The sequence below is a fragment of the Haliotis rubra genome, unplaced genomic scaffold (assembly GCF_003918875.1).
Source record: "Haliotis rubra isolate DU_JTF1 unplaced genomic scaffold, ASM391887v1 Scf1454, whole genome shotgun sequence".
Classification (NCBI taxonomy): Eukaryota; Metazoa; Mollusca; class Gastropoda; order Lepetellida; family Haliotidae; genus Haliotis; species Haliotis rubra.
Window position 1 is genome coordinate 115916 of NW_025765397.1, and position 16467 is coordinate 132382.

The window sequence follows — 16467 nt, forward strand, 5'->3', positions numbered from 1 at the left end:
GCGGTTTTTAATGTTTCAGTACTGAGGTAATGTGTTTATGTTGCTATTTCCACGATTAATGTGGGCTTTTCTGCGTTTTTCTGCACAGTGGGAAAGTTTTTTTAGGTAGGCCTGTTTAGATGGGCCCGGGGCTTCGACGCTGGCAGCGACATGAGTGGCAGAGGGTGTTATTCTCAGATGAAAAACGTTTCTCATTGTTCAGAGCTGACGGAAGTGTGTGTGTTTACCCCTCGACATCTTGGAGATCTATTTTTTATGGTTATTTCACAATAGGGTTTTTTAATCTGTAGTAGCGTTTCTTTAGCCCGTCAGTTTATGTGTCATATAAACATCAGGGTAAAAGAAAGTTATCACCGACTTCACCTGACAAGTCGTATGTTTGATTTATGTTAATTAGTTTGCAAACAGAAATCATTTGCCAACAATTTGACTGAGAATTCATTGCAATGGTGGTCTTGCATTTGCCGCAATTCATTAAATAAGAGTCAAGGGGTAAAAATTAAGAAAATATTAAAATAAAACAGAGTTCATACAAAAAGTTCATAGAAAGAATCACTCAATTAGATAGAAGTCAGGGGAAACGTTATCAATAGTCAGAAGTATTGACCCATCCACACATGCTAACACACGTCTCCTTATTGACGTCGTCAGTCGGCGGATGACGTCAGCAGGAATCCTGCTCCATAAATCCAAGAGAGTCTGTTCAAGTTCCTGTCGGTTCGCCGGAGGTGGTACATGCTGTCTCAGCACATGATCAAGATTATCCCAGAGATGTTCAATGTCTGATATTCTCGAACAATTCTTGGGGTGTGAGGCCGTTGGCGTGCTGCAAAATGACTCCTCTCGGCTGTTGTCTCACCACTTCATCTTGTTCTCTGGCCACAAATGCCACCCCATACCAAGACGCCGCATCTTTAACGTTGTTTGGCGCCAGTTGTTCGAACAACCCCGAACTCTGCCATCGTATCTGAACCGACTGAACCGACTTTCATCTGTAAAGAGCGACCCGTGAACATCTGGGTTAGAATTGGTCTTCAGTAACCCATGCTTGTCGTAAGAGGCGACTAGCGGGATCGGGTGATCAGGCTCGCTGACTTGGTTGACACTTGTCATCGGTTCCAATTGCGCAGGTCGATGCGCATGCTGTTGATCACGAGATTGTCTGGTCCAGACTCGATTATTTACAGATCGCCGCCATATAGCTGGAATATTGCTGAGTGCGGCGTAAAACTAAACTCACTCACTCACACACCTGTAAAGAGCACTCTCTCTCAGTCACCGACCTACAGTTCGTGGCCACTGCAATCTGCGCTCACGGTGTAGACGGACGGGTCAGTGCCATTCCACGGAAGGGGGAGGGGTAGGTTTAGGCTCGCATGCCAGCTATGACAAATCCTCAAAGGACTGTTCATCTGCTGATGGCGTGTCCTAGTGCTGTCGCAGTCAAGAATATGTTCCGGCTATGTAGCGGTCTTCGTGACTTTTGGTCTTCCCGATCTTGGGCGGTCTTGGGTCTGGCCTGTTTACTGGTAGCGGTTTATCAATTTGCTGATGGTGGCCTGGTTGCAGTTGAAGGTTCTGACCCCAATATTGACCATACCGACCACCCTGTCTCGTTGCACTTGCGTAAGTCTTGGCATATGCGTGGTGGTCCTTTGCCAATTGGTTACTAAACCAGCTTAAGTCTGGGCTAGTACAAGCAGCCGCACCTACACATACACAAGCATGCACGTCGTCATATGAGCGAAATATTCACGACGTTAAACCCAGTTTCACCTCACCTCACCTTTGGTTACTGCATATTTGCTTTGTCTAACATCCGTATTTATGTCACAATTATACACATGCGTTTTGTCTAATGTCCAACAATTACGATTGAGACCTTTTCTCTATTCATACGAAGTTTTCGGACAGCTGCGTTGTTTTCGGGACCATGTTTTGGTGAACGTTTTCTGCTTTGGTTCAAACCTGTACAAGCGTTTTTGTTTCTTATACAATTACTTTGAAAGTGATAACGTTCTTTTGCTCAGTAGTTTACATAAACTAAAGCTTTCTGAACGTTTTAAAACTCCTTTTGTCAGATCACACTGGAATGTTGCACACTAGTGCTCCTGACTATAATTGTCAACAGAAACTTGACTGTCAACAGAAAGATACGCAATGAATAACATGTACATTGCTCCATAACTTGTTGCAGCCCTAGGAGATCAGGGTTACCTCCTGGAAGTGAGTTCATTGCGGCCACACACTTTATCAAGTACCGAGTTGTGGACAGTGGTGGCCTGTCCGCAGACTGTGATATTGTCTTCACAGTGAACAGTAAGTTACGACCTTCACACGTGTGTACGTGTGTGTTTGCTTGTGCATCTGTTTGTTTGTCTATGATCTTGTTCTAGCCAAAATATATCTGAGGTGTTATTCCACTGAGATGCACAAAATGTTAAGTTCACCGTAACTCCAATACGTTGTAATAGGTTTAGTAAAGCTGTAGCGCTGAGAACACTTAGTGCAACATGGTCCCTCGTTCTTTCAATCGCTTAATGCCGACCGCCAAAAGTAGTATCTTTTAATCTTTGGCATGATGACAATACTGGACAATCCACCCTCACTTCTCCGCCATCATGGCCAACATTTTATCCACTACTCCAGGCGTTTATATGTTCTAGGGGCAGCGTGGTAGCTTAGTGGTTAAAGCGTTTGCTTGTCACGCCGAGGACCCGGGTTCGATTGCCCACATGGGTACAATGTGTGTAGCCGTGATATTGCTGAAATATTGCTAAGAGCGGCGTAAAGTCTGCTGACGCGACTGTTAGAACGTCAAGTGGACACTGAGATTTACGTAACGTCACTTACATGTTACATGTCATATATATATATATATATATATATATATATATATATATATCACAGATTCGTGACCGGAAATTCGGTGTGTGTTTTACTTGTGAACTTGTAGCCAATACAAACTGTTGTAGGTGCCACTAACTGGGTGTGCGCGATTGTATCATATACGAGCTGATCGTGTCTTATACATCCATCGCCCTTCGATCCGTTTGTGTACCACCAAACCCGTAACACCCGTACGCCCTGACACATTCCTCAAATTAATATTAGAGTTTTTACTTCATGTTTCAGCGATCCACTGTACCCCCTTTACGTATGCTCACCATGGTCGTCTCCGATGCACCAAGAGGGACATATCAGGATCGGAGTGCACCGTGTACTGTGACGACGGCTACACTGTTGACGGTTCTAACCCCATCAAGTGTGAAGAAGGGGACTGGTCTGATCCAGAACCAAGGTGTAAAGGTATGGGTATTTCTGGGAATATTCTTATCATTACTCGTCATTGGATCAAGCTATCTGAGTCTCGAGTCACCATCCTGTAAATACAGGTAGAAGCAGGTAGACCTGTAGGTTAGTTTACCAAACACTTACCTAGAAACAGTCAAACACCAGTGTGTGGAACTCTGGTGTGTCGAGCCTTGCATAACTCAAAGTATCTTTGTAGACCCTTTATCAGCGATAAAAAGGTGTTTGGCTGTATTAGACATTGAAATTTTACAATTTGCCTGGATCTTCCATGTGCGGTTCGTCTGTTAGCCCATAATGTTCACTGGAGCTCTGGCCAATAAGTCTGCTTTGTTTATATGCCACGCATTGCAGAGCTTCTGCTTGGTCGTGGCAGCAACAAGCCGACTGTAAGTGTGTAAGTGGCGGACGCTACTAAGAGGGCAGCTTGTGTACCCTTTTCGCAAGCACCTGGTGATTTGGCTGATCAAGTAATAGGCATAGGATAGTTACAGCTGTCATGGTTAGTACACCTAGTACATCGGTATTATGTTGTTGCTGTTGACCTGGCTTATAACTTTACACTACAAGTGTCGCCTGTCTTCCCGCTTTTCACAGCTGTTTCCTGTGGTACACCGCCAAGTGTGGCAAACGGGCAGCTGACGTGTCTGGGGGACGTCGTGTACGGCACGTACTGCTTGATGACCTGCGACAGGGACTATCAAACACGAGGGATGTTGATGAGCACATGTCTGGCAACAGGGCAATGGACCCCGCCCGGAACCTGCGCAGGTATGTATAATTTGCTGCCACGCTGCCAAATGGCTTTTCCGGGATCCGCGAAGTCCAGGTTCGAATCTTAGATTCGTCCGGATTATCATGGTGTCAGTGTAATTCTTCACTTTGTAGCTTACCCTTTTCCACGACCTGCTTTTCTGCGACTGAAGTAAAACTACATTTAGATGCTCTAAACCAGTAATTGTCTTACTCTCCTTCCAAACGGATTTTGAGAAATGTAATACAACGGCGACGTCTTGTATCTGTTATGAAAAAGTGTTGGCAGTATCCACGAACACGACCACTCTGTAGATCTATAAGTAGGTTGAAAGTGACGATGCACCATGCGACCTGTAAAGATCTGGGTTAGAATTGGTCTTCAGCAACCCATGCTTGTCATGACTCTGAAGGAATCAGGTGGTCAGGGTCGCTCATTTGGTTGATACATACCAATTTCGTACATCAATGTTCATGATGGCAACAACACGCAAACAAACAAACAAACAAACGAAACGCCACACCGTGGATGGGGTGTGTGCAGTGGGTTGGGAAATTAGCTCACCTAGTAATCAATTATTTCTTTAAACCTGAAGATTTATTCACAGGTGAATTCAATGGCCGCGATAATACAATACAAAAATATATATTGAATAAATAGAATTTAAGGGAGAGCACCCCGGTTGGAACTTTGTACCTTCATCTCTGTTGCAGATATCAGTCCACCATCATTCACTAATGGCTGCCCCGATGACGTTGAAGATTATTCTGAAAAGAAGGGCGGGGGAAAGGTAGTCACGTGGGACGACCCAGTTGTCAAGGACAGTTCAGAGGTCACAATCACAGGAAGTCACCAATCAGGAGCGGTCTTTGAATTGGGCGAGACGAAGGTGACACTTACCGCCACAGATTCTGAAGGGAATACAGCTCAGTGTTCATTTAAAGTCACCATCAATGGTAAGTACGCCAAGTTGGACAACTGTAAGGGCATAGAAGTGTCTCTCTGCAAGGAATTAGAATTAACGTTCATGAAGTTTCAAATGCTAAGATTTACGAGCCCTTGCACTTGAAGAAGTAACTTTCCATTCACACATTTGAAAAACTAGGGAAAGATTACTAGCATATCACAAGCACTGACACATTTGGAAAGTTGTGAAAATGTCTCTACAGTTATGGGGAGTTTTTAAGATGTGATCTTTGTTAAGATCTGTGCAACCCTTAACCCTAAAAATACGGGAGGCATAGGTTGACAGATCATTCTGTCCATGTTCTTTCCAAAGCATTTAAATGATTTCCTTCCAATATGGTGGGATACCAAACGGGCGGCGGGGTAGTCAAGTGGTTAAGGCGTTCCATTCCTCACATTGGTATAATGTCTCAAGTCCATCTCTGGTGTCCCGAGCCATAATACTGCTGTAACATTGCTAAAAGCAGCGAAGACCTAAAGTCACCCACCCTGGATGCCATGGCCTATAGAAAAATCATGTTAACTGGGGTGTTTATATAGATATCCTTGTGTTCAGGTCTGTACTGTCAGGAACCAGATCTCCAGGATCCCATCGACAAGTTGAAGTACGATTGTCCCGACGGCTACGGCCACGGCTTCATCTGCTCTCTCTCCTGCAACTCAGGCTACCCCTTGCAGGGACCCGACTCCATCCTCTGTCAGAAAGACGCCAACGTCTTCCCCCCAACAGCATCGTGGACGTGGGCCTCGGATGCATTTAAACCGTTTTGCAGAAGTAAGGATTTCAGTAATAATTGGCGGATAGTTTCTACTTTGCATACGAATTGGTATGTGTGTCCAGTAACAAAATGTCATCTCTTTCCCTGTAAGATGTTTCCGAGCGTTGCTAGGGGTGTCATATGGGAACTGTGTCCGCCACTGGCAAACCATCCACGCTTAGTGGCGGATGCTAAAGAAAGATGATGATGCAGGTGAAGATTGCATTCACCTTTATCATTCATCTTCCGAATCAGCGTGCATGTAGCTGTGCAGGTCTTGACTTCGTCACTGTGCACACTACCTTACGCTTTTATCTGTAATCATTGAACCTCTCTTGTAGTTAAGGGCTGTCAATCTGAAGCATATCTTTAATAACGGTTGGGTCTTTCCTCTAAATTACGGTTGAGTCTTCCCTCTCTTTCCAGGGTTAAATACACTGGGCAATTCTACAATTCCCGCTTTTGTTTAGTAACTCAACCAAGATGGCAGTAGGGTGTAGTTTCTGTTAGATGAATCATTCACACTGACACGTCCCGGACATTCCGTGATATATACTACACATCAAAGGTTTAGACTCGCTTAAATCAATCACTATATGTTATGTATGTACATATGGTTACAACAAAGATGAATTTCTCCACTAACTTGGGGGAAACATCTGCAAACCTTATGCAGATTAATTGCACGAGGATCATGCATCAAATTGCTGAAAAGCATGTGTAAATATCGTGCATGTGAACAGCTGCGTTTTGGTGTAAAGTTTTGATAAAAAGAATTCCATTTTTCACCGAGTTTCATCATTTATTGAACACATGACAATAAACTTTTCAAAGTCATGAATTTGTTTTACAATGCATCAGCTCATATATAAACAGTACTTTTAAACTGTATGGATTACTTTACAAACTCTAGTTCAGGACAGTTGATTGAAGTAAGTGGCTACACTTACACTAGTGAGTCTAAACCTTTGATGGGGAGTATATGTAAAAACACTGATTAAAGTATTGCGGCAGATCTGTATTGACAGATATGTATGAAAAGCATGTGGTGAAGTATGGTTGGTGTCATATTGTTGTCAGATACCACATGTGCCGACCTGCCGGTCCCTAAAAATGGAGCTCTCGTCTGTGACGCCTGGGGTTCTGGTGGCAGGATTTGCACCATGCTGTGTAACGAGGCATACGATGTGACGAAGGATGTCCCAGACGTGTACGCCTGTGGACAACAGACTGGGAAATGGTTTCCACGCGACGACGTCCAGGACTGTACAGGTTAGCTTGCTGGTATTGTATATTGTTGTGATTCATGTGTGCCCAGTTTTCCCAAATAATACTTTGACAAGCATCAAGAACATGACACCTCTTATGGGAATCAACGCATTTGTCTGTAATTGTTTCAAGGCTACGACTGGTCCATTAGATTTGTCCATTAAAGTAATGTAATACAAATCATCATGCATGATAATTTAGATATTTCAATCAATATGTACTCGATGGAGGAGAAAGATGCCGCCCTGAAACTAAGTACAAAGTTGCAAAGTTTAATATCTACATAGTACCTTCGTTTATCATCTACGTCCAACGTGTTAGTGTCTCCTGGCAGTGTGATTCAGCCTAGCCTAGATTTTTATGAATATTCAAAGTCGGGGTATTTATGTAATGACTATTGGATATTTGGTGAATATGTTGTTACAATCAGGGCAGTTTAGAACGCAACAACTACTTCTGTGTTTTGGAATCACTATCCAATAGTAATACTACTTGATGTTCATGAAAAGGTGAACGTATCCTGATTCACCATGAGCATCCGTCACAAACACATGCAAAGGCTACTCAACTGCCAAAGATACTTAGGAACGAATTATACAAGTCCAATTCAGGAAGTTATGATCATAAACCATTTATGATTATGACGTGTTAGTGTCCTCTTAAATTGTCTCTATTATTGTCTAACAGCAGAAAATGTCCACACCATCTATGCCCATCTTAAGATAGAAGTAAGTACAACTTATCCTACTTCTGATCCATGTAATGTGACCACTGATCGCTGATTGTTTTTTTTAAATAAATGTCATACCGAATTATCTTCAGAAAAACGAAATCCACGCAACATGAAGCTTGCCAGTGAATTTTACTACTACTCCGGATCCTGTCCTGACAACAACACCCAGCTTGCCATCGCACAACAGTTCGTCAACATCATCAACACGAGCAGCGCTTTCAGCCAAACATGTTTAGCGGCATTTCCAGTATGTCATGCGGAATATGTCGATATACAATGTGGTGAAGTAGTTAGAAGAAGGAAGCGCTCTGTAGAAGGATCTGCCACAGAGATTGTCCATCCCAAAGTCAAACGATCAACAGTTCCTACGGTCATAACGTTTGTAATTACAGTACCCTTTGATATAGGTTCCAATGAAAATGCTGAGGCTGCAAGAACAAGGTCGGAGAAAGGTTTCGACAATGTCATAGGTTCCATTGACCAAATGCTTGAAAATGGAGACCTCAATATGTCCCAGTATGGACTGAACACTCAAGAAGACTCCTTCCATGCAGGATACGCGGCGCTTGACTGTCCTTTTGGAACCAAAGCAAACAACGAACAAATTTCATGCTGTGAGGTTGCATTCTGTATCTCTATCGTTAGGGACACAATCTCCTATACTTAAACCTTGTTTTTACTGTTCTGCTTTGACACAATCCCATTAAAGAAAAGCGGCAATATCCTTTCCTCATCCCTAAGTAATCTCAAGGGTTCGAAACAGGTCAGGTGATATTCGTATGCCCTACATTTGTTTAATCAAGTAAATGTTTGCTTCTAATGGCACGAGTATACATGGCATGAGCATCAACCCATTTGTAGCAGCATTCAGGCCGTAAAGAAACCATGCTTGTCGTTAGGGGCGACTAACGGGATCGGGTGGTCAGGCTCGCTCACCAGGTTCACACATGTCATCGTATCCCAATTGTGTAGCTCGATGCTCATGCTGTTGATCACTTGATTGTCCGGTCCAGACCGCTACAATATAGCTGTAATATTGCTGAGTGCGGCGTTAAACAACAAACAAACCTAACAGTAGCAATCATATATCTTTTCAGCCGGATGTCCCACAGGGACGTATGTAGACCCGGTCTCTGGAGACTGCGTGTCCTGTCCCGTTGGCAGCTATGCTGATGAAGGCTTTTCGGATTCCTGTAAACAGTGTGGCGAGGGGAAGTCGACCAGATCTACAGCATCAAGATCTGTGAACGATTGTATTGGTGAGGTGTACAGCTACTAACATATCGTAGTCTCGCTGATGTTTGTTCTTGATACATGTCTGGGGATAGTCAAGGCTATTAATGAAGACGTTACGTAAACATAATGTCATATTTAGTTTTAATGATGTAATGCCACTGTACAAAGCGTAAACATTTAAGCAAAGGATTATTATGACATTAAACGTAAAGCTATTACAATTCGAATGGGAACCATCACCAATAACTAATGTGTAAACTCGGCCATTAATGCAACATGACATGGTGTTTATAGATACCTGTACAAAAGGCTCCTTCTCATTGGACGGCATGGCACCCTGCACGCCATGTACCCGTGGGACGTATCAAAATGGTGAAGGGATGACGTCGTGCACGTCGTGTCCGACCGGCACTACATCACCGCAAGGATCTCAAGACGCCAGTGCCTGTGTTGGTACGTTTGTTGTTTTGGACGCAGATCCGGAACTCCGAAATGTGAAAACTGAAATGAACACTGTATAAATTATGTCGCGTATTCACCTGATGTGGAGAGGAGCCCAAAGTGATGCAGGTCTTAGACCTTTAACACTTCTATACAATCCACGAATTAACCAAGTCTTGAAAGAAATGATTATTTATCCATCATTCTTTCTTTACCGTTCTTCGTTCTTATTGTTACAATAATATGTGTGGTAGTATTAGATTGATTGAATAATGAACACAGCTTGTATGAAACAATGCAAAATGAGTACAGTTCACACATTTTAGCCTTTACAACTTCGACTACCACAAATGTTGAGAAACAAATATTCTTGACCAGGCCCATTCTTTGTTTCAACATAACAGTACATTATTAAATGTCACACACATATCAGCAGATTAAAGTTACAAAGAATGACAGTCATTTCTGTTGTCAGAAAGTCAGAAATGTTATACTTCGGACTGGTGCTGGTAAACAAATAATATTATTCAGAATGAAACATTCCATCATCATATACTGACAAAGGATAGGGACTCATGTGTCCAGGGTGGTAGTGACGTGCTACAGAGAGGCATGTGAGGTCACACGAAAACATATTCTCTTACAGTATACGTCAGAAGGGCGTCATATGACTTTGTTTTCTATTCAGCTTTTGACTTAAAGGTTCGTGCTAACAAGGAGACTGTGTTCGGTAATATCAGCTCGGACCTGAGCGCCCTGACCATGTATTTCTGGAGCCGCTCGGACACAAGCCTTGGACACACTCTGACACGCATTACCGACACTGACGGCAACACCGTCGTCGAGCTCTCAGTCACCAACAGCGTCATTCTGAATATACAAGGGTAGGTATCTTTACATCATTGTCATTGTAAACATTTCATGTTTTCTTTTTTAAATGAGTGGATTGCTGAAAGATACACTCACTTTGTATTTTGGTTTAAATATGTGGCAGTCATATATCTGCTTTGAACAACAACAACAACACGTATTTAAGAAACGGTCTTTATTCAAAATAGAAACCTCCTAGATACAGATGTAAACCCTGCAACAAGCTACTGGCAACATCTGACCTTGACCTTAGATGGCAGCAACAAGGACCTGGCTCTCTACCTGAATGGAAACCCGATTTACTCCGATAACATTGCGTCGCTAACAACCCCTATTGTTCCACGTGACAGCGAGGTTGCCATTGTATCAGGAAATGGAGGTATTAACATAGAAAACCTTGTGTAATTTGCCGAAAACATTTTATCTGAAGTTAGCTATGTGTGTACAACATGCACACGATAAGAGAATGTGGTTCTGGTAATATTTGAAATACTGGATTCATGTTTTATCGATATCGTCAGTGTTACAGAACGTATACTCAAACACCATTTTGTGGAACTTTGATGTATCGAAAGTACGGTTGTCTCGAAGTAAAAGCTTGGTCCTTCTTCCTTATTTAGTCAATCTTTATTCTTCAATCGAATCGCTAAATATTTGCGTAGGTCCCTTCAATACAACGATGTTTGGTGGTATTTTTACTCTAGATATTACCTTGAGCGCCATCAACATTATTGAGCGAGTTGCGTCCCTTGGTGAAATACAGGCTCAGACAACTTCCTGTGTGTCCATACTACAAGATTCAGCGTTGACATTCAAAAAGAATGGCAGCAGCCTCATTGTACCAAGTCAATGTGATGGTGGGTTTTAAAATCATTTCTTCGTATTCCTCTTATTCTGATATTCGATGACGTATAGTCATTTACTTATCGTGCTATGATACAACCATGGGCTTCAGATAAGATTGAAGCAGCAGTCAGAAAGAGTTATGTGCCCTTACATGTCAAATGTCAATTATTATTGTGGTCGTATGAACGCTCATACAAAACCCAAACTACGTTTTTCGTGATACATTACAGTACATTTCAATTAATTTATTCGAGAAACTATTTGCCACAAGGGTAATGTTGCCATCGCCATATTATTGCAAAGTGAACTCTTCTTCCACTTGACTATTTTGGTGCACTCATATTACTAGTTTTACTTTGGAGAGTTACAACTTGCATTGATATGTACGTTATTTCCATCATTTCCTTTTGGTGCGCTAATGAGCCACCAGACACCATTCGTTGGGATTCGAACACGGGTCTTCGGCGTGACAAGCGAACGCCTTAACCATTAGCCTACTCCACCGCCCATACGTTTTGGCGAGATATGTACAACAGCACGACTATCTGTTGCAGCTGTTGATGGCTGTCTTACCAACCCTTGTGGCTCCAACCCCTGCAAGGACGAGCTGGAAGGATTCACATGTGACTGTCAAGATGGCTGGACGGGGGACACGTGTAGCATCCCACCAGACTACTGCGCACATCACGAGTGTCAGAACAGTGCCATCTGTGAAAACGGAAACGGGAATTACACGTGCAAGTGCCTGAAGGGTTTCAAGGGGCAACTGTGTCAAGAGCTTATAGGTGTGTTTCAACTTGGAAATGTGCAGTACATTCCAGTTACCAATTCCCAAATCCCATAGCACGCACAGGGATGTGTGCTACTGTACGACTGGGTATACAGAATAAACATGTGCCATGGAATGTATTTTGTTACTATCAGGTCATATAACCATCAATGTCATGTAACTATCAACTGGAAATGCCTTTTTTAGGAGAAATCAACTGTAATGAGATATTCGTGTCTTCAAATGCTCTGTACAAGAGTGAGTGAGTTATTTTTTATCGTCACAACGGCAATATTTCATCCATATCGTGACGAGAACAACAAATTATTGTATTACAGAACAATGAAACTAGAAAGTAAAAGTTTCTTGACGAAGAACAGTAAACCTACCAGTGTATCACTGATACCAAAAAAAAAGTAAAACTAGCATGTTATTTTTAAAGAGAGCAAATACAATATACAATCAGGCTATAGATTGCCAACAACTGAAGGTAAATCACTACACACGAGACCATTGCGACTTAGCTCTGTACAAGAATGAGGATCATAAATGTTCAAGTATGCCTCAGTAACATCTCTGAAATTTCTTCTTGAAGTCAATGGCAACTGGGGAGAATGGTCAAAGAAGACAGAGTGTTCAGTGTCTTGTGGAGGCGGAACCAGATCACGAAGTCGTCGTTGTGACAGCCCGCCACCTGACGAGGGTGGTGACGCTTGTGATGGCGTTTCTGAGGAGACAGAACAATGTAATATAGACGCCTGCCCAGGTAACTACCCGATGTGCACTCAAGATCTAATTTACTGGCAGATCCTAACAGGGTACAATTTAGCCGTTGTAATCGTTGACCAAAAGTCACATTTCAGGGTGGTTCCTAAATGTCAACATTTCTATGTGTTTGTGTTAGAAGCTGTATATCATAGCATATCACAACAGTTTCGTGAAAAGTAACAAGATACAAGTCAGTTTGCATGATGCCTCAGTTTATTGTTATATTTTAACTTAGAGTGCCCAACACTGCGTCTGTCCACTGGAAATGTGAAGAACTGTACAGAGTCTGATGGCTACACCAGATGCACTATCGCATGCCGAGGGGATATGGTGTTCTCCCAGAAACCGTTACCTGTGTATGAGTGTGGTTCTGGCAGTAACTATGTGTGGAACCACCAGGAACACAAGAGTAACGCCAGACCTCCTGCTTGTCGACGTGAGTTGATTCCATATTTACTTGTGTATGTATCTACCACTGGTGTCACTAACTGTGACGTCAAAGACATTGGGCTGTAATCTATTCAAGAGTCGTCACTCATGGTCAGTCTGAATGCCGACGGTCCTTAGTTTGCTGGTGTTTACTGGCCAATCGGTTGATAGTCGATGGATGGAAACAAACACTCCTTGCAATAGCCTTCAGTGACATGACAGCATTTTGCATCTTTGAGCTGTTGTCAGTTCAGGAGACCCCATATTTGCTTATAAACAACGAAATCAGTTGACTTTCCAAGTTATCGAACTGTAAGAACAGTGTACTGAGACTTGATATGTTCTTAATGGCGGGTACATGAAAAGCACGTGAAGCTCTCCATTGATCGTAGAACATGCATATCTAAAATTAATGTATGGTGAATGAACACGTCCAGTTGGTTCAAAAGCTTCTTTTTTTGTGTGTGAACAGATCAGTCTGCAGACACATATTATAAGTCATCAATTTCAGTGATCCTCTCATATAACATTCAAGGCCATTTTGTCTTTCTTGGGCAGCAGAATATGTTAAGAATCCAGACTGCTTATTTAGGTCGCAATTGTCCATCTATATAACGGCGGGGGATCCAAAACTGAGTTTCCTCCATTATACCCAAGAATGGAATGGCTCCTGGGCGTTCAACGGAATAATCAAATTCCATATCCGTTCGGCTGCCGTTCTTAATTGTACGTTCAAGCATTTTGCCGCGAAATCTTGGCAACTTATCTTCTAACCTTGTTACATATTTATCGTTTGATGATTAAATCCATTTCATGACGTTAATGATTTTTTATCTCATATTTAGCTGCTGAGGGAGCCACCCGTTACGACGTGACCCACACCGTCACATACCCAAACTTCCCATGTACCTCTGGTAATGGTCGATCCGATGAAATCAAGTCCCAAGTTTCTGACAGTGTGAAAGACTTGACCTGCCTCCAGGAGAACATATGTACAGCGTCGGTTGAAATCAACAGCTGCAATGGGGATGGAGTGAGCAAGAGGTCAACAACACCCACCGTTGTATCCGTTCTCATTTCCACCATCATGGGCAGCACGGAATCTCTTGATCTCACCGAGTTTGTTGAAAATAACATTGGTAAATGTTACGTTGAATCTGTCCACATTGGTAGAACATATTTAGATGTTAAGCAATCTATAAAATATCCCCAATCAATCTGTTTGAGTAATCGCTTGAAAACGGTGGCAATACGTTTCTCTATTATAAGGTAATTTTGTTATAATGCCATTTAGCTAAATGTCGTTAAAGCAACATATTTTCTGGACAACACCTGAAACACGTTTTGATGTATATTCTTACACCGTTATCACATGTTTGATAATGTTCAAGGAATCTACATAGAAACACGACTTGGAGGGAAATAACAGGACGTTGTTATCAATACATTTCCACATCTATTGGCCGGCTTCCAGAATCCTACTCAAACAATTACCTATGTTTTATTATGTTTCACAGTAACTACAGGCCTTACAAACTACCTGAACAAACTGATGAAGACCGAACTTTCTATCCAGTCACTTGTCAACAGCAGTAAAACACTATTGACACTGACCATAGATGGCGCCACCTATCTGGTAGATACAGATTCAATGTCCACCACGACGGTGACCACCTGTCCTTCTGGAACAACGCCCACAGAGGGTGTCTGTGGTCAGTTCACGACGGTCAACTTCATTCCATCCCACAATATATTTGCCTGTAGCACATTTCCTTCCTTTCATTGGAAAAAAACTAGAGCTGTGAATTTGTAAATTCATATCTTTGTATGTTACTCAAGTTACTTTAAAAGAATAAACTGATTTTATAGTTTCATACCATTCTTAAAAGAATAAAGTCCAATACTTTGGCAACGTGTTCGAATTATCATATCTTTCAACAAGCAAAATGTCGTGCAAAAACGTCATGCTTTGAAATCTTAGAATTGTCAGTCTTGCAATATTCTCTCATTTGTCCAGGACTATGCCCCGCGGGTTCAAAGGAGGTAAACGGCAAGTGTGAGTTGTGCGAGAAAGGCACTTATCAACACGAAACAGCTAGCACTTCCTGCCTGATGTGCCCGTCAGGAACGACAACTCCTGGAGTGGGCGCGGATGATGTCAGCCAGTGCATAGGTAGTGTTTTCATAGTTCTCGAATTCAACGATGTAATATCGCTGTTTGTCTATAAGATCTTAACAAAGTTAGGAAAGAGGTCTTACGATTTTGACAGTTTTGAAACAAATGTATTTGTTATAATACTATATAATTATCCATAGTACCAAGTTACTAACATAACTTTAACTTCCAGGTCGCTACCTCCTGCAGTATCACCATACGTTCACTATAAATGCACTTAAAACGATTACTGATCAAAAGTTCAATATCATGGTATCATATATTTATCATTTGACACTTGGGATAAGAATGAAATTTTCCAGCTCCACAGTGTCAGTATTTAAATAGGTAAATGACATTTTATATAAATGTTGTTCATAAGGATGTGTGTGTGTTGTTTGCTTGTATGCGTGTCTGTGCGTGCATGCGTGTGTATGTGTGAGTGTGTGCCTCTGTGTGTGTGCCTCTCTCTCTCTCTCTCTCTCTCTCTCTCTCTCTCTCTCTCTCTCTCTCTCTCTCTCTCTCTCTCTCTCTCTCTCTCTCTCTCTCTCTCTCTCTCTCTCTCTCTCTCTCTCTCTCTCTCTCTCTCTCTCTCTCTCTCTCTCTCTCTCTCTCTCTCTCTCTCTCTCTCTCTGTCTGTGTTCCCACGTTCATCATCGCTATACAACAGCTTTTCTCAGCATCTCAACTTTAATCTACAAATGTGCCGCTAACGCCATTGCTTGTATCACTCAAGTGTGAGGAAATATCTGATGGAACTGATGTATGTGGCACAAGTCAGAACATTTATTACACAACAGTCTCGGTTCCGTCCTATTGCGCAACTTAGTACAATAACCAGTCCAGAATTTTGAGACCAATTCATTTAACTGGATACATACATATTAATCAGTATTATTTGATACATCTAAGCACATGTATGTTGCAACACTACGCTCCTGATAATCTTTGCAAACATGTCGTACAGCGTGCTCTGTCGTACAGCGAGCTCTGACAAACGGAAACGTGGAAATCTCAAAACGAGGCTCTGCCGCTAGAATAGTTTGGCGGTCTGGTATGGAACTGATAGTATATCAATCACATTGTGCGTTACAGAACTACTCTGAATATGCGTAAAAACACATAACAGGTATAACCAGTGAGCCAGATGCATTGTGAATC

The 16467-nt window shown here is 42.2% G+C and overlaps 1 protein-coding gene across 1 annotated transcript in view; it reads left to right on the plus strand.

Moving 5' to 3' along the window:
* LOC124269544 overlaps positions 1-16467 on the plus strand; it is a 43074-nt gene that overhangs the window by 20850 nt on the left and 5757 nt on the right. Inside the window, exons 6-23 of the mRNA XM_046704575.1 lie at positions 2198-2319; positions 3136-3309; positions 3910-4083; positions 4780-5022; positions 5589-5807; positions 6871-7062; positions 7882-8406; positions 8890-9051; positions 9323-9481; positions 10158-10353; positions 10528-10718; positions 11044-11196; positions 11740-11970; positions 12550-12720; positions 12958-13158; positions 13997-14290; positions 14669-14863; positions 15169-15324. Of these exons, the coding sequence (XP_046560531.1) occupies positions 2198-2319; positions 3136-3309; positions 3910-4083; positions 4780-5022; positions 5589-5807; positions 6871-7062; positions 7882-8406; positions 8890-9051; positions 9323-9481; positions 10158-10353; positions 10528-10718; positions 11044-11196; positions 11740-11970; positions 12550-12720; positions 12958-13158; positions 13997-14290; positions 14669-14863; positions 15169-15324 (3758 nt within the window). The remainder of the gene's footprint in view (positions 1-2197; positions 2320-3135; positions 3310-3909; positions 4084-4779; positions 5023-5588; positions 5808-6870; positions 7063-7881; positions 8407-8889; positions 9052-9322; positions 9482-10157; positions 10354-10527; positions 10719-11043; positions 11197-11739; positions 11971-12549; positions 12721-12957; positions 13159-13996; positions 14291-14668; positions 14864-15168; positions 15325-16467) is intronic.